Source organism: Notolabrus celidotus, chromosome 7, assembly GCF_009762535.1.
Source record: "Notolabrus celidotus isolate fNotCel1 chromosome 7, fNotCel1.pri, whole genome shotgun sequence".
NCBI lineage: Eukaryota > Metazoa > Chordata > Actinopteri > Labriformes > Labridae > Notolabrus > Notolabrus celidotus.
Window position 1 is genome coordinate 9,646,101 of NC_048278.1, and position 23,751 is coordinate 9,669,851.

The 23,751-nt window shown below is 39.3% G+C and overlaps 1 protein-coding gene across 1 annotated transcript in view; it reads left to right on the forward strand.

The window, feature by feature from the left end:
- Positions 1-23,751, forward strand: part of tenm3 (teneurin transmembrane protein 3) — a 517,897-nt gene that overhangs the window by 416,108 nt on the left and 78,038 nt on the right. Inside the window, 6 exon segments of the mRNA XM_034688142.1 lie at positions 218-319; positions 1,913-2,107; positions 7,022-7,044; positions 7,046-7,175; positions 7,178-7,222; positions 13,952-14,137. Coding sequence (XP_034544033.1) covers positions 218-319; positions 1,913-2,107; positions 7,022-7,044; positions 7,046-7,175; positions 7,178-7,222; positions 13,952-14,137 — 681 coding nt within the window.

The following is a 23,751-nucleotide window of genomic DNA, read 5'->3' on the forward strand; positions in this document are numbered from 1 at the left end:
ATGAGGAATTTTCCAGAATTGCCAATTAGTCAGTCCAAGTTTGATGGAAACCACAGAGGGCTGATCTCTGGGTTTTGTGTGTTCATAATGTATGTGTGTGTATTTCTCAAGATATACAGTTACGTATCCTGCCAAGCCAATTACCTCTTCCTCACTCACTTGCTCTCTCCCTCTCTTTCTCCCTCGCTCTCGCTCTCTCTCTCTCTCTCTTTATCAGAGTCGATTATGGAGTGCCCTCAGAATTGTCATGGAAATGGAGATTGTCTCTCAGGAATATGCCACTGTTTCCCTGGATTTCTTGGACCTGACTGCTCTCGAGGTAACACCCATGGACACACACACATGAAAACTGTACCACCCGTAGAGATTCAGTAATTGTTGGGTGTTGTTATCCAAGCAGCGAGTGTGACCCTGCTCACTCTGGAGGCCCTGCCGTATTACTGTTCTGCTTCATCTCTCTCTCTCTCTCTCTCTCTCTCTCTCTCTCTCCACCTGCTTCCTCCTTTATCAAAAAATACAGAGCTCTTACCTTAAGAAACCTTTTTGCACTGAGGTAACCTTTGTGTGTTAAACTGAAGTGTGTTTTGATACCTTGTCCATTGATCAAACAAAAGCAAAATGCCGCTCTCTTCAGACATTAGGGGAAAATTGTTCTCCATTTCCAGAGCCAGATGCTACTCGAAGAGAAACACATTTATGATTTGAACAGCTTGGAGTTGTTTGTAATCGTCCTGAAGCAAAAACTAAGGGGCCATTTAAGAAATTGCAGATCCCTAACAACTCCATCACTCAGCACATGGGTTAAAATTATAGTCAATATTTTATTTCAAATCCCTTTGCAAGTGGCGGATTCACTACTTGAAAGATTCTGGGATACCCTGCAGTACCAGATTTTGTTTCAAGGTTTATATAACTTCCCTGGACATATTCTCAATGTTGAAAAGTGACATTATCTTTGGTGTTTTGGATGGTTTCCAGTTTTAGTATGAAGTCTGAGTGGTACCATCCAACATCTGAGTGGCGTATTGACTTTGTGTAGGAAAAAGAGTCCACCTAGAGAGCAAAAGATGCAGAAACATGGATACTAAAGCAAAGCAATCTTCTTAGGGACCATACCTAAGTCACTCTTAGTTCTTTATCCATATACACTGGCCTCCCTGAAAGCCCTGAACAGTTGGCTGTGTTCCTAAAGACTGTCAGAAGAGATTGACCTGACCATGCCAATAAAACTTTTTATACAACATAAAGAGTTTACTTATGACTTTATAGCTATGTATCCCTATCCAAAACACTCCTTAGACCAAGCCCTCGGGACTCCAGAGAGCACTCCTATCCTAACTTTTTTTAAATGTTTGTTTTCATAAATGGCCATCCTTATTTCAGGGATTAGCAGGAAATCAGTGTTCCCTCCTAAAACATATGTTTGTCCATCAATCACAGCCAGCCATGGACTCTCAAGTTCCAGCTGTGATCCATCAAATTTCATCTCATCCATCTTTTGCCGTCATTCATCTGGACAGCATAACACAATAACTGGAGAATATCTCAGTGTTCAATAGGCTTCATATAACTGCTGAACTGTAATCCTAACTGAGACGGTGATGAATGATGTCAGTCTCTGTGCATCGGGGCTCCTTTTAAATGTTGCACAATGAAAAGACACTTACCAAAAATTCCCTGGATGGCTCTAAGCCGATTCAAAGTTTTTTTATTACAGTGAGAGATAACTGCTTTTGACAGACTTCTTTTTAGAATTCATTCTGTGCTCTGTAGTCAATTAAATGTATTACTTTTTTATTACACTGGGCAGACTTAGACGGAAGAAACATTTCAGATGCTGTGGGGACTTTTGTGCTCAATTGTTAGTCCATAAACCCATTTATATTTTGTGTCCCTCCTGTGTGTGTTGCAGCTGCATGCCCTGTGCTGTGCAGCGGTAACGGTCAGTACTCTCGCGGTCGCTGTCAGTGCTACAGTGGCTGGAAAGGAACAGAATGCGACGTTCCGGCAAACCAGTGCATCGACATCCACTGTGGAGGACACGGGATCTGCATCATGGGCGCCTGCATCTGCAACACTGGTTACAAAGGAGATAACTGTGAGGAAGGTAAGAAAACATCACTACATGCCTTTTTCTCTATTGAGTGCAGGTAAATTGCTGCCTTGACATTTACTCTTCAGACAGAATTATTTGTTCATTAAAGGTTAATCTTTTATTTCATAATTGGAGTAATTTGTAAAGTTTACATCTTTTCAAATTGCTCTTAAAAGGACGCTTAGTGTCATGTGATGTCAGACCAATAATTAGTCTGTAGTTATGCTGATAGAAATATTCTGCTAGAAGGTCATTCATTCCTCAACATTTACTATAAAGGAAAACATTGGCTTGTCTACTTTTTGTGCACATTACTCCACTGATTTTCCTCTTTGTGCCAAAAATCAGAGACATATATTTAAAGTTCAGATTGTATCTAAGGGATTGAAAGCATTAGTTCATTGGGTGATAAGTTTGGTAAAGTGGTCCACAGGGGTATCCCGAAGTGAGGTCAACATACCCAGGCTTTATCTGAGTAAGCTAGTTCTACAAAGACTGAAGCTCCAGTTAGAGATAATGAGTATCATGAAGGTGGTTGTGAACTTTCTCTGATAACTCTGGCTTTCTACTTCATGCTCTAAACAGGCGTACATGAAAGGGGGAGTTTAGTGCGTCATTTGAAACTTCTTCTGCAAAAAAAAAGGAACCATCACACTGATAATTGAGTTAATATGATAAAATATTGCCGTAAAAACTGACACTGTTGCTGCAATTAAATATAAAAAAGGAGTCCTGCAGGAAACAGGATTTCAGCCACAAGAACTATCAACAGACTGACAAATGCTGCAGTATTGAAAGCTTGAGGCTATGAGTGAATGTGAGACAGGTGAGCAAGTGGGAGGGACAGTTCTGATTATAACACTGAACAGGTGTGTGATTGAATCAAGAAGAGGATGGGCCACCCTCAAAATATGTACGACTCCCTCTTCCTACCCACTCCCATTCTGCACACTCACTTGGAGGGTCCTGCCACATTCAACACCGTCCAATACCCCTGAGTGTGGAGTGGATGGAGCTTATTAAACCCTCCAACAGTGAGTGTGCACAGATGCTGACTGCCTGATCATGTGGAACAGCATATTTTGTTCAATAAAAAGTGAGAACAGATTTTATCAAATTTGTTTTATCAGATGACTCACTGAATCCTAAGTTTAAAGCCGGCAACACCTTATATTGGGATGAACATAGAGTGCTTTAATTTATCATGTCTTATTTCTAAGTGTAACAGCATATGATAGTTTTGCACAAGGTGTGTGCAGCATATGATGGCTTCACTTATATTTGGCTCATATTTGTTAACAGATCAGAGCTGTCAGACTGCCATTGTGAGACCTGTGACTCACACCCAGAGGCATGCCGTGTTTAGCTCTCAGCCAAAATAGACATTGTATTCACGTTGTATCAACAATCTTCATCTACATTTGAAGCGTTCATTTGCAAAAACAGATAACTCCATTTTTATACATTTTCAAAAAACATATTTCTTTTTTTATATAGATTCCTAATAAAGTTGCATTTTCAAGATATCTCTGATAAGTAAAGACATTTTGACTTAGTCAAAGCCACCCAACCTCAGTTGATTGATCATGCCAAAAGCTAGTACTGGAAAAAATACATCTTTTGACATTTTTTGAAATTTTTCAAAAGTGAGTTAACTGTTTTTGCAAATGAACTCTTCACTTTTAGAATACATCCCAGGGATGAAAGATGTTATGCTTTTCAAAGTAAAAGCCCTTTCTATTTATTTCATGGAGATAAGTTCCTTGTTGTCAGCCCTTGCTTTTATTCTGAAATCTTGTCCATGAAAGTTTTGGGTGAAAAGTCTCACTTGCAAAGCTCTGTATAACAGTCTAATAGATATTCGCTGAAAAAAAAAAATCATAAATCAGGTAGGTAGGTAGGTTAGGTGCTCTCCATTGAAATTTAGGAAACATGAGGTTGCAAGCAGGCTATATTTCTATCTACGCACAGTAACCGTAGGTGAAGGCTGAATACTGAAAATACACTGTAATTTATAGTATATCACACACCACTTCCCCTCTCCCGTGTAGCATCAATCCTAATAATATTTATAAATCCTAGAAAATTATAATAGATAATGTAAGGGCTTCTATTGGGTAAAACTTATGAAGACAGACAGCAGTTATTCAGCCAGTCAACATGCAGCCTGTCTGAAAACGCTGATATACAGAAGTGTGTGCTGCAAATATGCATGCTAACAAGCTAAAAATTTACAGGAAACAAGTATACCTTCATATACAGTGTAACCATAAAGGTTGCCAACATTAAGCATGCATAGTTGGAATAAAATCTGCTGTTTACTGCTGAACATGTCATTTTTACAGGTAAACATGTCATCCTCTGTAGGTTTATGTTGTGTTGTAAATATAAAAGCCAATAATCCCACTGACCTGCACGTAAGAATGAGCTTAAATCAGCTCTACTGTGAAGCCGCTGACAGGTAGTCTACTCAGATCTTATTACAGCTGCTCTATAAATTAATTTACACTAATCTCTGTCACACACACACCCTAGCACACACTTATACACACACAGTGTTTCTATCCAGCTGCTGACAGGTATCTGGCCGCAAGCTGTACACCACGCTTATTTAATCTGAGCTGGTCGATACTAATCTGCTGTTTTCTGGTTGGACACACACTCACACACAACGCACTACATCACTATGAAGTTGATTCCATATAGGTGCACGTCATCAAAGAGTGCACAAACAAAACACAAAAGTGTGCACATGCTGCGTTTACATGCAGGTAACCAGATTAGTTTCTGATCAGTTCAGTCCTCCGTTACACTAATCCTGTGAGCCAGAGTTTATTAAAAAGGCAGACCGAGAGGGAGATTACCTTGAACAACACAGCCAGTGTGTGTGTGTGTGTGTGTGTGTGTGTGTGTGTGTGTGTGTGTGTGTGTGTGTGTGTGTGTGTGTGTGTGTGTGTGTGTGTGTGTGTGTGTGTGTGTGTGTGTGTGTGGTGTGTGTAGTGTGTTCGCCTGTGTGTATTCGTGTGTGTTAATCCCATTTACGGCTGCTGAATTAGCAAAGCAACCCATGTAGGATTTCCACAAAAAGACATCACAGGTTATAAATGCAGCACTGAAGGGTTAATGTGATGTGAAAGAGGGAGGGGGAGGCAGAGGTTTCAATGCTGAATCTCACTCCCACAGTGTTAGCCGGTGAGAGTACACATCAAACACACAACACTCCCTCAGGAATCTTAAGAAAGCATGATACACTCTGGTTTCAAAGCTTAATCATACTTGCATAACAATGTGATTTGTACATATATTTTATAAGATTTGTTAGGTTTAATAATCTCTCCTTTCTAATATGCTGTGTTCTACTTGACCATCATTGGCATTAGTCTTGATTAGTGTAAGGCCAAAGCCAAGGGGAGAAAAACTGTTGGAGGTTATTTGCTGACGTCATTTACTGTAAAATCTTGAACACAAATCACACTAGTATGCCTGACAGTCTGGTTTTGGGGGGCCTTCTCAGGGGAAAAAGTCTAAACAGTCTTCCTGCATGATCATTTCCATTGTGTTCAGCAATGTGTAGCTTCTGGCTAGTCGAGTAGCTAACATGTGGGATTTGCAATCCTGCTAGTACCGTAACCTATTACGTGTTTAACCTATAGTTACTTAAAGTACCCATGGACCCACTGCTCACAACCCCAGAGTTGTGCCATCACCTCTGCTGGTTCCCTTGTGATCTTAAATTAAAGAATCTTTTAATCAGACCAACACGTCATAAGGTTTATTTAAACCACTGTTTTCTTTGCATGCATGGTTAAAACTGGCCTCTATGCAGCCCAGCATGATTTGTGCAAGGGAATGGCTATTTGCAGTACAAATTATATGCAGGTTGAGTTCTAATCTGTCAAATGCAATGGGTGACATTAGCAGCTTAACTGGCAGACATGGAGGAACATGCCTGTGACTAAGTTTAAGCTAGATTATCATGCCATCCTTGAGTAAAATACCTCTCCCTGCACTTCTACTGGTTTATTTGTCACGCCAGTGTATAAGATGCAGCAAAATTCTTAGATGGAGAAGGAAAGGTATAAATAATACGCAATAATATGCAGGATTAACAGTACCCATCTAAACACACCCGCTCTGCCGGCCAGACTGTGTTCCTTTTTTAGGGGAAACAATGTACGCGAGAGTAAAAGAGACTAATTTCTGCTTAGATTAAGGGCACTGGACTCACAGGGATCCATGAACAGTGAAATATAGCCACAATCAGGTTACCTGTCATTTATGTGAACCTGATTTTGAAGTTGCACACAAAGCAAGTCTGGAGACATATAAACCTTGATGCTTTGTCCTACTTAAGGGTCTTTTTGGGGGAAATTTAAGTGACAAGGGCGCTATTTTGTATCGTATTTAGAAACATTGAATGTCCTTTTTTTGCTGGCTGTAACCTTGCCTTTTGGGGTACCACATGATGAGGAAACTAAGTTTGTGCCGGAAAGCCAACTCCATTAAACATCCTCCCTTTAGTTTGTAAACACAGAGCTCATCATCATCAGAATAAATGCTGTAAAAAAACTCAAGGTATGATTTCACCCGTCGTACTTACATAAAATGGCAACCAAAAGACTGTGTTTCAGTGCCAGGCTTCTCTTTCTTTATTTTTCAGTTGTCTGTAAAAATATATCTCATACTTCTTGTTGAATTGTACAATTAAACGTAGAACAGCTCTTTATCATTTGAGGTTTGTCTTCCGAAGGTGTGTTTTTTCCTGAGACAGTCAGGCTGAATGCTGATGCTGCCACTTGCCTTCTGCACTCAGTGGGTGTGACCACAGTGACTCCACCTGCTGTGACGTCCTGTGCTTACCATCTATTAATTCAAAACAGACACTTGTCTGGTGTTATAAGCTCTGCTTCTTCTCTGTGTCTCCAGTGGACTGCATAGACCCCAGTTGTTTCTGCTCATGGCGTGTGTATCCATGGCGAGTGTCACTGTCAGCCGGGCTGGGGCGGAGCCAGCTGTGAGATTGCCAAGGCCATGTGTCCGGACCAGTGCTCGGGTCACGGCACCTACAGCGCAGAGACAGCACCTGTACCTGTGACCAGAACTGGACTGGGCCTGACTGCTCTCTAGGTGAGTGTTGAGTTTATATGATGTTGATTTAAATTTTTCTGAAGAATCAATAAAAATGAAACACTCCACTTTTCATGGTGTTTGTAGAAGCAGCATGTCACTGAGCTGAAAGAGTTAATAAAGTGCTTTACAGAATCATTAAGAGAGGATAAAGAAGAGCAGCATCAGCATAAAATGAAAACAAAAAAGCAATTACAGAGCTGAGCATAATTAAGATAACAGCGTTCGAGCTGTGAGCCCGTAGGAGCAGGAATAAAGACGGGATACATCGCTTGTAAAAACAACCTAATAAGACATAAGGTGAGTAAGACAGTCAATTATGCAAAAAAGCTGCATCTGTAAACATAATTCTGCAGAGAGATTTAAAGGATGATGGTGCTTTAGCTAAGCTGTGTACTCCTACAGCTCTGATACCCTGACGGCAAAAACATGTTCACTTAAGAGTTAGCAGTCGTTTGAAACGGACGGCAAAACCTCGCCGGAGGAGCTCACACTGAACTACTGTGAAGAGGCACAAGGTCAGTGACCTAGCCACGGGCTATAAAACACATTAAGACTTCAGTAAATCCTGCAAATCAATTCTTTAACTGACCGGCGGCCAATGAAGAGAAACTAAAATAGAAGTTTTATGTCTCCAGATTACTAACAGCGTGTTAGACGGCCGCAGCAGTGGTCGGTAGAAGCTGCAAACAGGAGAGCAGATCTCCTGACAGAGGAAGGAGTCAGAGAGCAACCGAGCGGACAGCATGAAGACAGCTCAGAGAGGCTGCAGATTTAAGTTCTGTGATAAGAAGATAAGTCCATCTATTTCCAAGACAAGGAACTTTCCATGGCGAGAGAGCAGCATGCAGTCAGCATTTTGATGCAAGTTTTAAAAGTTTATGACTCAGACAGAAACGATTCTTCTTTTTTTTTTAGAGTATACTATATGTGAGCGTTGAACTGCGTTACACTCACTTTCTCCCAAATTCCAGGGAAGTGGTGATTATACGATGGAGAATATTTTAAGCGGACTAAAGAAAGACCTTGATTCTGAGGTGTTCAATGCCAAAGAAATTGTATTGTTACTGTGTCAGTCCAAATTAAAGAAAAAAAAAAAAAAAAAAAAGAAAGTTACACTCCCAAATTAGTCTGGAAATTCATCTTTTTTAAAGTTAATAAAGCCAAAATACAGATTTTATTACTATGTAATGATTAAAATCATTCTCCAGTGCACAAAGACAAGTTTCTTGAAATAAGTTGAAGATACTTATTGTAAAAAACATAAAACAAAAAACTGGTAAGTTAAATGTGGAAGTGGCTTGTTGATCAAAAGTTACCTATTTTAAATCCTGTCACAGTTAGCAGTGTGGTTTCTATGCCAGTTATTATGCCAGTTAGCAGTGCTGCTACTGATACTGCTTGCTGTGCACAGTCAACGCTGAGATTGAATCTGAGCATGTTATGAAGTGATGAGGTTAAACTGTTGTTCAAGCTCTTTTGCTGTTGGGTTTGTATGCTTTGTTCTCATGTATTCTCTGTGTCTATCAAAGCAGCGTGAGTCTAGTTATTCCAGGTGTTGCTACATTTTTGAGGAGGTGATATAAAGGCTACTCTAGCTTCTGTATAATTACAGGTCTACACGAACCTACAATGTGTGTATGATATGATTGATTGAAGTATAACTCAGGCTTTAAACTGCATAAGTTAATGGAAATTAACACCATTATGTTTCCATTGGTTTCTTATATAAACCATGGAGTGTCAGCCCTCACTAGCTTGTGATTGAACCAGCTGACTCATGTTTCCAAAAAAATCTAAGATTCAATTTGTTGTAGCTGACTAGTTTTGTTTATCAGACAACCAACACCTTAGGAGCTTGTGAACAGTAGCACACTTGTTGCTTTCTCACCTGAATTTCCGTTAATGGTGGGAACAAAATGTACAGTGTTTCTTAAAAATAACCAGTCTTCTGTCATTCATTGTAATCTCGCCAAAAAAAAAGCCAACAGTACTCCTGACTCCCATGCACTGGCAATTAAATGTATTACAAACAATGAAAATGCTAACAAAGCAGGCCTGCCAAATTGGCTACAAATAAGTGCAAAATATCAATAAATAATACTAGAATGTAATTTATTAATAGCTTGAGCACAGACACTTTAAATGACGACAAATCAGACTGAAATTTTTTTTTCAATTTTGCTTAAAATATCTATCAAATAGAAGCATCCACCTGCCACTTAAATAGGCCAACCCCTAACTATAAATAACTTTTAAAGGTTATGTAATTTAAACAGTTGAGTTCCATGAAATTAATCCCATACATTTATCATGAATAGAGTAATGAGGTACAGAGACTACAACATGGTTATTTCTGCTGTAAAGTTGGACATTTAACATGGAGCTCTATGTGAATTGACTCACTTCTGGAGACAGCTCAAGTAGACACTTGAGGAACTGCAGTTGTTGGCACTACAGCATTGGCTTCATTTTCTATCCCTGGAGGTCACAGCTTGCTTGAAACGAAGATTGGGACAGCTGACTCGTTAGGGTTTTCCTGACTTAAATGCAGGCCTCGGGCACTCCTACATTGGCTACACTTAAAAACAAGAGGCTTCCTCCGCTTCTTAAACACAGCTTTAATCTGAAGCTGCCACTGCTAATGATAATGTTTGGTTAGCTGCAGGAAGAAGAGCTGCCTGTTTCAGGTCAGGCAAAAGTTGTGGTCATGGTCGAAGAAACCCAAACTGATCAGCAGGAAACATTAAAACTCAGCAGCCATTGTTGACCTATTCCTCCACCCTGACCTCATCTGTACAGGGTTTTTCCAGTTCAGTAAGACAATATCAAGTTATTTCTGTCCCAGCTCCTGACAGACATAAGTCATAATTTACATCGTGTCCATAGGAGAGAGTTTTTTTGTTTGCATTTGTAATTTTTGGTGTTAACAAATACCAGTGTTTGTGGTGCAGTGGAAGGGAGGGAGTATGATGACAGAGAGAGGGGGGGGTATGACAAGTGACAGCGCCGATGAAAAAAAAAAGGTGGAGAAATGCAGATCAGTAACAGATGGCTCGACATAAAAACAAAGACGAGAGGGAAGGAGTGGTGTGTGTGCGCGCGTGTGTGTGTGTTCTCACTTCTATTTTAGTTGCTTTGGGCTCTTGTGCAGCGCATTGTCTTGTCAAAACCATCAAACACACATCCAATTAAGGACACTTTCCCTCTAAAACGCAAACACACACTTGAGAAATTTAAACTTAATTACAGGCACACAAAACACACACACCTTTTGTACTTGCAGACAGATAAAACACATATGTAACATGAGGCTGGGATAATATGCTAATCTGATGCAACACCGTCATAACACTTAGCTCACATTCAGAGTATGTTGAGAGATGGTGATAAGTCCCTTTTTTGAGTCCTCGTCTAGTCTCAAGTCTTTGAGGCAGCAGTATGTCCCAGTCTCTTATGGTTTGATTAATTATGATAAACAGTTTTTAGCCATAGCAAAATCAATCCAGCACATGCAAGCAGGTTCTGTCAAGTGGAGATGTTGAAATACTTACTCGGTTTATATTAAGTGATGTTCTATAGTAGTATTAGGTAAGGTTATACACACGTCTACACCTCTCCTCTTTTACAGCGGTACAGTATGTGTGAAAACATTGCAATGTAGGAGTTTGCGTGTGATGTGCTTGCCGTGGTTGTCTGTTGAGCATGGCAGCTCACATACTAGAGGCAAAGGGTTATGCAGTGATGAGATAAAAGACAATCATCTCCTCATTTTGATTCACAAAGAGTAAAAACAAATGAATATGCACAAGTCCAAATCAGGTCCAGGATGAGTTGCAATTTTTGGGAGTAAGTCCAAACACCAAACTCAGAGGGGCTAAAAAAAACGTCTGCTCCCTTTATCTGGACTTGTTTCTTAATGGTCTTCTTTCTTTTCTGTAAGAACGTTAGCATCTCTTGTTGTTCATGAGGTTGTTGAGAGATAGCTGAATTATCTACAGAACTTGTGAGACTAAGTTTCTCTGCCTATTTTAAGAGCATGTAAAAGTTATTCTCCCCGACTTGGGTATTTCTTCACTCTCATCTTTGGCTGTGTTTGTGTCTGTGTCCGCACTCGTAGGAGAAATGACCGAGCATGTCTAGGTCTATGGGTTTCATGGTCTTCTCAAACAGTGCTGTAAGGTTTTAGAAAGCTGGGAGCAAAACAGTAACACTGTGTTGAAACTCTGCAGTATAGATCTTCATTCTTATCGAGCCAACGCCAATGAAAACAATCAGTTCAGGACATATTGAGTTTGTGCAGGAAAGAAGATCGATTCAAGAAACAAAGGATCAATTGTTATAAACAGAACTACAACACTGAAATGAATGCTCCTTTTCCTACCTAATTTATTATACTGCAAAACACAACCTGAGGCAAAACACTGCCCTTTAAACACTGTTAAGCCTGTGTGATGGGAGGTAAATGACATATTATTTTAAATCATAAATGCATCATATTTATTAGAGTATATGCCGCACCACTTTTTACAAAACACAGCACACAACAGAAGGCTCTGGAGGATCAGAGTTCAATACAGGACACGTTCACACATACACACACCACACACACACACACAAACGCACACACACACATAAATTACAGGTCCAGGTGAATTAGGGACAGACTTTTGGTCTCCGGCTGTTAATTGATTTTTTAATTTATATCTCATTAAACAGTGTGGACAGGTCATTATGTTTAGAGGACAATCACTTCTATCAGAACTGCACACACTCGACCGCTCCACTGCTTCCTACAGAGCTGCTCAGTATAGTGCATATTCAATGCAGCATGAGCATAATGTATTACTCTAATTATAAATATTTACTGATTGATAACTGTAATGCATTTGTCATAGAGTGATGTCATGAAGGAACACACAGTTTTGACAGAGTGATGATTTATGATGCATCTAGTTGGATTATCTCTTGGCTCTTGCTGGTATCTGAAATCACAAAAAAAATCACATAATGTTTGCTGAATCTATACAGAGCTAACTTTGTTTGGATTCTCAACATTAGCCGTTATTTCATCATCAGTTAACAAACAAACCAGAAACAGTCTTGAGGCTGCACCAGCTTTGAAGTGATGTTAAAACTAGGGCTGTCAATGTCAATGCACAATATTAATCTAGAGAGCAATTTTTTTTAATACAAACTTTACATATGACTTCTCTGCTTCAAGGCCAATTTACATGTGGTCTTATTCACCTTAATTAGCCTTTAAAATCAGTGAATGATGATAATGACGATAAAAAAAAAAAAAACAGTTACGTCGACTTAGAGCAGAGAAAGTGGAACCATAGCCGGCCTAATAAGGCAACCAACTTCTGTGATGACCTGATGTAAAACTTTGTTGGATCATGAAGGCTGATCTGCATACATGGTTTGTGGATTATGAGTGCAATATAAGAACTACACTGCTGATTCAAACCTTTTTTTACTGTGAAAATAATGCAACAAGAGTGCTCTTGTCTGTTTTTAAAGATTCTTGTAATTAAAGTTATATTTTGGGGGTTTTACCTTTATTTGATAGGACAGCTGAAGAGAGACAGGAAATCTGGGGAGTAGAGAGCAGGGGAAGACATGCAGGAGATGGTCGCGGCCGGGATTCGAGCCGGCGACCTCTGCAACAAGGACTATAGCCTCTGTATGTGACCGCTAGGGCCACCAGCACCCCTAGATTATTGCAATTAAATATCTGTCCTCAACACACTGCACTAGGTAATATTGAACATTTTTAACTCATTGGCAGTAATGGTTGCTTTAATGCTCAAGTTGGGGTGTGTGTCAACATATGGCTAAAAATCTGCAAAGTGCAAACATTCACCTTCCAGCATAACATTATGACCACCTGCCTAATATTGTGCAGTCCCCCCCTCTCTTTGGCCAGGGGCAAAATCCGTCCTGACCTGATGAGACACCAGACCTTTCAAGGTTTGCTTTGGCATCTGGCAGCAGATCCTTTGAGTCCTGACATGGGGCCTCCATGGATCTGACTTGGATTTCCATCACATCCAAAAGATGCGTGATTGCATTGAGATCTGGGGACTTTGGAGACCAAGTCCACACCTTGAACTTATGTTGTGTTCCTCTAGGCTACCTTCTTTCATTGCCAGTTCTGATGATCATTTGTACAATGTAGGAGCTTGTACACTTCATTATATCGTCACTAAGTTTTTCTTTTGTTATTACAACGCGTTGGAGGTGTTGTGCAGCGTGTTCTCAAACAGTCCTCATACCTGCAGACGTTTTGAGGTGATAAAAGAGGATAGAGGCAATCTTCCTGTCATATATGTTTGTATTCTGCTTGACGACGGAATAAAAGACTTAACACAGAATGTACAACCCATGAATACAGCTTTTTTCTCCTCTATGATCTGTCTGCATCCATTTCTTCTCTCACTTCTCTGCATGAAAACATGTTTGATTTAGATTAAAGGGGAGAGTTTTTTTCATATTTATTTACTTGCCCATCAGCGACAGGGGCTCAGCTGAAATGTAAAGTGAGTTGTTTTGATCCTGACAACATTGTGACTCACATTTCACATTATGCATCTTTACAGTTTGTATTGTTTGTTCTAATTATACTTGTTTTAAGTTTCTTAAATCACACTTTTTAAATCGTGTTGTGGAAAGACATTCAAGCTTCCGTATTTGTGTCTTCATGTTTGTCGTTCTCCTCCGCAGAGGTGTGCGAGGTGAACTGTGGCAGCCACGGCGTCTGTTACGGCGGTGTGTGTCGGTGCGAGGAAGGCTGGACGGGAACATTGTGTGACCAGAAGGCCTGTCACCCGATGTGCAGCAAGAACGGAGTGTGCAAGGAGGGCAAGTGTGAGTGTGACCAGGGATGGACTGGAGAGCACTGCAATATCGGTGAGTGGTTTTCACACACACACACACACACACACACACACACACACACACACACACACACACACACACACACACACACACACACACACACACACACACACACACACACACACACACACACACACACACACACACACACTCAATGTGGGAAGGGAACATGAAAGTGTGAATAAGACATTCTTCACAAACATGTTTCTTTTACACCATGTGAATTTATTTTTCCAAATGCGATTGTTCAACCACTCCTTCTTGTTGGTATCAAATTCTAAAGTGAAACCAATTCTGGGTCCAGAAAATCGTATTCAGACATGAACATTTTGCCAACTATTTCCTTCAGGGCTGTGAACAGAGAAACATTAGAGGAAAATTCTTCTGTTCATTAAATGGATGTCTTTGTTTGTGCTGTTTTCGCTGTTTTCACTGTTTTCAGTATAAACCGGAGGGACAATAGTAACACTAGTGGAAATGAGATCCAGGTTGTTAAAACCAGAAATGTCTTTCAGAGTCACTCATGGTTGGCCATCGTTCCAGGAAATACTATTACAGCCTATTAGGAAATAATCGTCTGTATCAGTTACCCACATTGCAAAAGGCTCAATCTCATCAGGTCATTCCTGTCCGTAATCACTTCCAAAGCCTCTTTAATCAAGTGAAAACACTTCTGCTGCTTGTAATAGAAGTGGGACTGAACCCAAATGGGAAAGTTGTGGTTGTAAGACAAGAACGTGTAACAGTAGTGGTCAGATCAGAGGGTCTGAATGCAGAGACAAACGGAATACACAAGGTAAAACTATAAAAAAGACTTGTGTTTCCTGAGTAAACCAGGCATTGATACACAGTTGTACACAGTTATACAACATGTAAAAATCCTCAACAAGGTGAAGTCCAAACATGGAATAACCTGCAGAGGGATTAACTTGTAAGGAAAACAGACAATCTGTTGAAAAAGAGAATTAACCAGGCAGGCTGATGGTAGATTCAGGGGTAGATGAGGAGCAAGCACAGGTGTGTGAATAATTGAAGGATCGAAAGACACGGAAGAGCAGAAACTGCCTCCCCAAGAGCTGTCAGTCTGCAACATAAATCATGACAAGCTACACACAGAAAAACTGGATGTAACATAACAGTGAGCTGAAACACACAGAAAAAGGCTCTGAATAGGTGAGCCAACCTGTAGAGTGAGGTGATTATTCTCTGTGAGAACAATATTGTGAGCAATGCCTGTCACATAAACTTAATAAGATGGCTTGAAATGCTTGAATACAGACAGAAGGTATGAGACATGAATTCATTGTTATTAGGTTGTTGCTTTGTATTTTTTGCACCATCCAATGTGTTCATTGAAAGCTTTAACTTATTGTTTCCAAATCCTCATCAGATCGTCCATTAGTATCATGTGCTACCTCTAGGACAGGTGTTTTGACAGTTGCCTAGAAAGACAATAAACACATTTCAAGTTCTTAGTTTTTAAAGTTACATTCCCCTCAGTTTCAACTTCATCCCATTGCCATATGAAGGATTCCAGAAAGATTGTAAGCTAAAGTTAGTGCAGCTCGGTTCACACCATAGACTGCATATTACATGGACCTAGTTCCTGTGACGCCTCTATTTGTTTCTGAAGTGGAGTTTTGAAGCCTATTGTTGGCGTTACCATATATTCAGTCTAGCAAGAGGCAAAGAGGCGGAGTTGAGGCATACACTACCAGTCAAAAGTTTGGAAACACCTTCCCATTCAAGGGTTCGTATTTATTTTTAATTATTTGAAACACTGTAGATAAATACCAAATACATCAAAACTATGAAATAACATAATATATGGAATTATTAATTCACAAAAAAGTGTTAAACAAACCAGAATATGTTTATATTTTAGTTTTTGTAAGGTAGGCTCCTTTTTCCTTCATGACAGCTTTGCACACTCTTGGTATTCTCTCAGTCTGCTTCATGAAGTGGTCTCCTGGAATGGTTTCTAATTAACATGAGCCTTGTAAAGAGTTAATTTGTTGACTTACGTGTGTTCTTAATGTGTTTGAGACCATCAGTTGTGTTGTTCAGAGGGAGGGTTAGTACACAATGGATAGTTATATTTGACTACTGTTGTAATCCATATTATGGCAAAACCAGATTATTTAATTGTTTTGATATCTTCAGTATTAATCTACAATGTTGAAAATAATTAAAATAAAAAAATAAAAATTAAATAAAAAACATTGACTGGCTACTTCTGTAGCCAAGCTCATGTGGATGCATATGAACTGCAGTTTTTAATATTCCTGCATTGGCTTAATCATTTTAGACTGGAGATTGCAGCTTGGTTTGCAGCCCCCTTAGACATTTAACAAAATACTAAGGAAACACTGGTTTGAATATGAAACTTCTTTTTTAAGTGTATATACAAGTTTTAATGGCTAGGTCCATTTGTTTGGGAAAGAAAGACACTGCTGTGGAAAATAAAATAAAGCTTCAGAACAGTTCACACTGATGGAATCTTCACTAATACAAGTGAGACAACCACCAACAAACCAATGAGCAGCAGCTCAGCCTGCAGCCCCTCCAGACAAAACTAACGCTGATTATAAACTTGTGACTGCTAGCTTCAGGGTTTTCAAGTTTATTTGATTTTGAGAGAACAAACATCCTTGTGTAATATCAACCCTTTGTGTTACCTGTTTTCCTGCACTGTACAACAGCGCAGCTAAAAACTAACAAACAAATTGAAATTGAAAACTAAAGCAGGGATTGAGCTGACAAGATTTTATAATCAAGTCATGGTCTTCTAAACTGATGGTTTCATTATCATTAGCCTGCCAGATTACTGCAAAAAAAAAAAGAAAGTGTAATTGTCCACTGGCTATATGTAAACAAACATACACTTGACAGTAAATATATCTGCATTCATTCAAATACACAAACATACATCTTGCATGTGTAGCCGCGCAGTTTTGTCATTTAAGAAACAGATCAAACCACTGAAGCAGCACTCCTGTCTGCTGTTGATGCATCAGAAAACTATCTTTCCATATTTGACTTGTTATTTGCAGCTCTGACGGTGGAGTTGTGTTTTTTTCACAGAGTATCTGTGGCGAGTGGAGAAACCTTGTCCCGTTGTGTTGTGATAGTCAAACAGGGAAACAGGGGCCTTTGTGGCGTCTCCAGCTCTCCACCAAACCCCTCACTTAAAAAGCTATTTGTTGTCAAACAGACAGACAGCTACAGTATCGCTGGGAAAGAGCGGCAAATTGGCTCCAGTGATTGTCGGTTAGACACACACTCACCAACACGTACACACACACATGGAGAGGATGCTGAGAGTAGAACAACAGCTAGATGAGGAGGAATCCAGTTAAAGTGCTTAGCCAACAAATACCCTGTTGTTCAGGAGGAGAGGATTCATACACACTCACTTTTTTTTCTTCTTCTGTCTCTAAACATCACATGAACGTCTTGTGTTCGAGTCTGCTGGAAATCTGACCTCACTGCAGAGTCGTTTCCAATCATTATTTGGATGTTTTATATTTCAGAATGGAAAGAGCCGCATGAAAGCCACAGCAATCCTGTGGTTAACAAGAAATTGGATTTGAAACTGTTTTGGCTTGATGTTGCAGCCTGAAACCGATGAATGGTTCAGATCTTCTCTTTCCTGTCTCTGTTTGATTTAAAATCCTTGTGTGCGATTGTTTTTTCTTTATTTACTCAACTTACCTGGTGAATCACAGTTTCTGCCTGGACTAAACATCTCTTTGTTTCTACCTTTTTTTCTGTATTTTCTTCCTGTCCTAAAGCTCACAATCCGGACATTAGAGTCAAAGGTACTGTACTCTTTTTCTCTTCTCCTCCTCATCACCAGCTTTTCCTCTTCCTCCCTTCATTATTTGCTTTTTTTTTCTTACTGTATTGTGAAGCTGTGGCTGAATCTGACGGTGGCTGTAATTTTATTTATGTTTATTTTTTTTGAAAAGTTTTGGATATCTGCTGTTGTTTTTTCCTCTCCTTCCCTCTATCATTTTGCCATTAAGCATCATTACTGTGGCTTTGAACATTTTGAGGGCTTTTTATTTTTATATCAATTTACAAAATGTACCATAGCAATTTATTATTACAATTGATTTTATATCCTCATCAAGCAATTCTATTTGGTTGTTTTTATAAAGACTTTTAATGTTTCTTCTTCCCATATATTTTTCATTGTCCTCTGAGGTTGGTTTAAGTTTGTTCATTGGTTGTCATCAACCAAACTGACCAATTTTTCATCCTAAACTTATTGAAAAACCCTGGAACACATTAGTAGTTCATATTTTAGCCATGGAAAGTAAAAAAAATCCTGTCTTGTTTACCCCCTTTTTATAAATTGCTTCAGCCAAACACTCCTAAGGTTTGTCACATAATATAATTTAATTGATAATGAAGCATTTTAAAAGTTAAAGTACAAACACAGAGGGCCTGATTCACTGAAGGATTTTGCAGCTTTTGTGCCTGCTTAACACTTGCAAATGAGACAAAAAGTTATTGTCTAATTCACAAAGCTCACACAAAGAGTTGAATGCTCCACAAACTGCAGAGCATTAATCGCTCTGTGTGCTGGTGTTTGCACATATTCGAATGAGCCATCAAGCAATCATTTGGAGCAAAACTGGCCCCTTTCTTTGCAAATGAGCCTCATTACACAAATCAACTAGTTCAAAACACCAGCCATGCACAGTTAGACTGAAAATTGTACCATCTGCTTAAAGTTAGTGGTCTCAGTATCAATAAGAGATGCCCGGCTTAAACTTTTCCATACATGTTGAGACTGTCTTGAGACGTTACACACGTAGTATTTTTCGTTTGAACGAGCTGCTCTATCCGACTCGCTCCAGGTATTGGAGATGCTGACAGCTCATCTCCACAATGAGACGCAAAACAAGAGCAAACTGTGCAGTGCTGCCGAAATATACAGTATGGGCGTGTTTGAGGTTGAACATGGTTAAGACAATATGCTTTGTGAATTAGACTTTGAGAAAGAGCAGATAGCCGGGTCATGTGATGCGCAATTCTTGGTGCTATTCGCGGCCACAATCCATTCCTAGTTTACTTTGCTGGTACTTTTCATTATTAGACCCATTATCTTTTTTTCCTTTACCTAACCAGATCATTCTGTTGAAACAAATTACAACATTGTGACCATTTTACACTGCATTCTATTGTTGATGAAATAAATGTCTTTGCATGTTTTATTTTAAGGTTGAAGCAGACGTTTACTAACTTGACTTTGAAGCCATGCATGTGCAAAACTGACATTTAAGAAATACCTGTATTGTTGTATTTTTCCAGGGCTGATCAAGCAGCTGCATATGATTTAATTCAGGAGTGATAACATGCTAGACATGTGACACATATTGCCAGCCTGTGTCAAGATTTTCTGTGGAGCTCTATCAGGAGAGCACAGAGACAGCCTCCCTTTGTTGTCTCTTTGCAGAAGTCTGTCATAGCTGCATCACAGGAAAGGAGAAATGAAGCATAAAGAACAGGGAGAAAACTCCTTTAGTTTTCCAAAACATTCTTGACTGTTATTGTTAAAGATACCTTAAAGATATGTTTCACCTTACAATATTTGACATTCTTATAATTGAGGCAGTCAATAGAGTCAAGACGTATTAAAACTTTTAGCTGACACGCCCAGGCAAAGCTGCATCCTCTGCTGCCCCTGTTTATGTCTTTATGCTCCATCCTGTGGGAAAAAAATAACAGAAATATAATGTGTGTCACACAGTTGGTGTTCATACTAAAGTTATTTTATTAGACTCATGCAATCGCAAGTCTTTTCACAACAACAAGGCCGATTCACATTGCACCAGTGTTGAATTAATTCAGCTGTTTTTTTAGCCTCCTTCTGTGCAGCATTAAATAGTACAGTATATTATAGATATCGAGCTGCAGCATGTATCCTCAGAGGCATTGCAGGATTGAGCACCAACAGCGAAATGATCATGGATTATGAATTGCTTCTTCTTTACATTGTTCACTGAAGAAAGCTGCATTCAAAGGGGTTGGTAAAAGACACTTGTAGCTTCTTTATTTTCCTTATTTGTTGTATTTTGTTGAAGGTTTCACACACGTTCAAACATTGGTTTTCAAGTCACTTCCCAAGTTTTGTAACTAAGATCAATACAACGTATTACATTCACCTACAGAAAACTTAACAGTCATGGAATTGGAATCATATCTGTGATCTCTAGCATTGCAGCTCCCACTCCACACCATTCACTAACTTTTGTGGTGGAGACATTAGGTATCAAAGTACTACAGCATGGCTATGTCAGCATCCAATGATTTCCTACCAGTGCATTCAGAGCTTCAGAGTCTGTGCGGTGCAGTTCCTTACTGTCTTTTGTGGGAAATGTATCCAATTGCTTTCTTTACGATGTCTTTGAACCTTTTGGTTAACATCACGCTGCCCGTGAAGTACTGTGTTTATGATTTGCATGAAAAATAAAGTTAATTGAAATCACGTCTTTGCACAGATGTGATTTCAATTTCCACTGGAGAATAACATTTAAAAATAATCTCCCACTAAACATTTTCTGTCCTCCTTTCACCTCTAGAACAAATTATTTTTCAATATATAGCAACAGTTTTTTGGGACATATTGACGTTGTCACCTTATGTTAGATGGTTGAAAAACAATTCAACATTCAACCAAATGTTACCCTGTTTTGATCGTTAAAATCCTGGTTGGTGCTGACTGGGGAGGATCGGGATGACTCTGAATAAAATTGAAGGATTATCCTGATCCCAGCAGAGGGCTGGATTCAGGCTGGATTACAGGAATAAAAGGTTATTAAGAAAAAGTAACAAAACCTCATGTTTACAAATGTGTTGATACTCGAAACAGTTGGATAAAGTAGACATTTGGGTTGTAAAAAAATAAGGCTCTGATAAAAGTATTTTACCAAATGGCATCAATATCAAGCATCAAATATATAATGAGGCTATGTTAATTTGTGTAGATTGTGGCGCCCCCTGTGGAGAAAAAAAATATGTTGCAAAGTTCCTTTTAGAGCTCTGGTAATCTCTGTATCTGGATCAGGTTAACCTATCAATTTTTCTTGTAAAAACAAGACAAAAGGAAACAGGATTACCTGATCCTGGAAAGAAAAAAAGTGGATTTGCGAGAATTATTCTGATCCAGTTTAAACCTTTTTTACCACAGGACCGAAGATCAGACTAAGCAACCAACAGCATGTCCAACTGAGCGATTTGGCAGTCAACTAAATATGTCCCAAAACATACATACTCTAACTTTAGAAGAAGATCAGAAGAGGTTCTCAGAGCAGGCGCCTGGGGACTTGGTGGTATTGACTGAAAAATCACTGACTATTTGGGTTGATAATTTGTTTTCAGGATCTCTTTGGTTGATACTAAAAATATTTTTGTGCAACTCTTTTCTTGTTTCATCCCTGTATCTGTTGCTTTTTGTCCCTCCTCCCCTGATGTGTAATTTAAATGTGAATGAAGACAGATTTGAATGAATTGCTCATTTTTACCCTGTTGAGGTTCTCCTGCAGTGTTATTGCACTCCCTTGATCCCAGCTCTTTCTTCCTCTCCTCCTCTTCCTTTGGCTGCCATTTCCATCTGTCCATCACAGAGAGTATATTTGGCAGTGCTGCTTTTGTTTCGATTTACTTTTTTTCCCTAATTTTCCCTCCTCTCTCCCTCGTGCCCTCTCCTATTCTCAGGATATAAAGGTAATTCATGCCAAAGACTCAATAAAGGCCTTTCTGTCCCAAAATACAACCACTTCACACTCTGCTTTGTTGACTTCTTTTGATTCTGATTTATGCCATTCCACTTCACTTCTCCTGTCTATTCCTTTTTTTTATTTTCAGTCTTTACAAATGCTCAGTATAACTGTTTTTTTATTGTCATCTTTTGTTGTACCTCTGTACATTCTGTCGTTTCTGCAATCTCAGTTTTTGATTCGTTTTTCTGGTCACATCAACCCTGTCTCTGGCTCTCACACAAAACACACACCCCACAGACAAAGATACACAATTACACAAATGCACAACTACATGTTTTGTCTTGCATCTACAAGCCTGATATATCTGTTTGTGTAACTTTAGCCAGCTGCTGTACCCCTATCCTCTGTCTATCTCCACTTTCCTGTATTTCTCTATTTTCCATCTTTACATTCATCCCTTGTTCTGTCTCTCCAACTGGGCTTTGCTTGGGTCTGATACTCACTGTTTATTGATTGGTCTATCTGATTGTCTATTCTGTGATCGGGGAATGTCAAACAGAGGCAGAAAGTATAGCTTTCGGAGGCATGCAGTCCAAAGTACCCTGTCCTCCCTATACTTTGTGCACTGTGTATCTGTCTACCTGTTGTGTTTTCACATGGATTCAACCTGTGATTTGGTTTGTTTTCCACCGACTAGCACAGCAGACCAAAGAAATGATATTCCTAAAGCAGAAAAACTTCTTAAAGAGACATTACAACCTTTTGTGAGCTGGAAAAAGATTTGGTTTGACTTTGCTTTGGTAGAAAAAGTTACAAATTTGATCTTTCTAGGACTGTTTTTCTTTACGTTTTTCTTTTTATTTTGTTTGTACCCCTATTTTCATCATCTAATCTTGAACAAATATGTTTCTTTGATAAAGATGAAAAATATTCCCTTGGACTGATTTCCAATTGCAGCACACTGAAGCCATTTTGGCCACGGTTCATGTGAAACTACAACATCAGTGCATTTCACCAGAGGCTGACTGTCTGTCTGTCTGTCAGTCTGTGTCTCTCTCACATGTGGGTTAATGTATTGTATTATATATTTGTCTATCGATCTGTCTTTCAGTCTGTCAGTCCATCTGTAGGAGAAAGGTTCATCACTCACGGCCGTCACGCACGTTAGGGTTCAACCAATGCGTCCTTTTTTAACTCTTTTTGAAGGTATTTTGGACTGAAGCTGCTGACAGTGAGGATTTGCTGCTGACATGAACTGTGTTTAAGTGTAATGCCAAAAAGCAAGTGTTGAGTGTTTCTTTGAAACTAATGAAAAGCTTCTGAAAAAGTGTTCAGACTTTGCTAGGACAGAAAAATTATCAATTGAACTGCAATGAAGTAACTTTGATGTCCTCCTAACGGTGTGCAAGTTGTTAGAAATCAGCCTTTTCATTAAAAGTTACAGGAAGTGAATCTTAATCAAGCTAATCTTAACAAACACACATACTACAGTAGTCACAAGTGTGAGCCACCTGAACCAAGGCTAAGTTATGACAAAGATCTGAGTGCATCAAAACTGGCACAAGACTAAGACTCTGAGGGAAACAGCTCCAGCAAAGACTAAGACCATACCAGTGCAAGCCCCTTATTTCATGACACCCCAGAACATGGAATTTAAGTGCCAGCACTAGTGGTCTTCATCAGCCTGAGAATAAATAGATTGGATCAGTACTAAGACCAGTATCCCCATCGTTGACTGATTTTAGAATAGAAACCTGAGACTAGTTGATCCGACACTGAGACAAAAAAGAGTAAAATTATCTGGTCAATTGTGGGACAAGACCCAACCTTCTTGAGTTTGATTGGAAAAGGCTTTCATTATTCATCTATAAATGCACACAGTAGTGTTGTGAT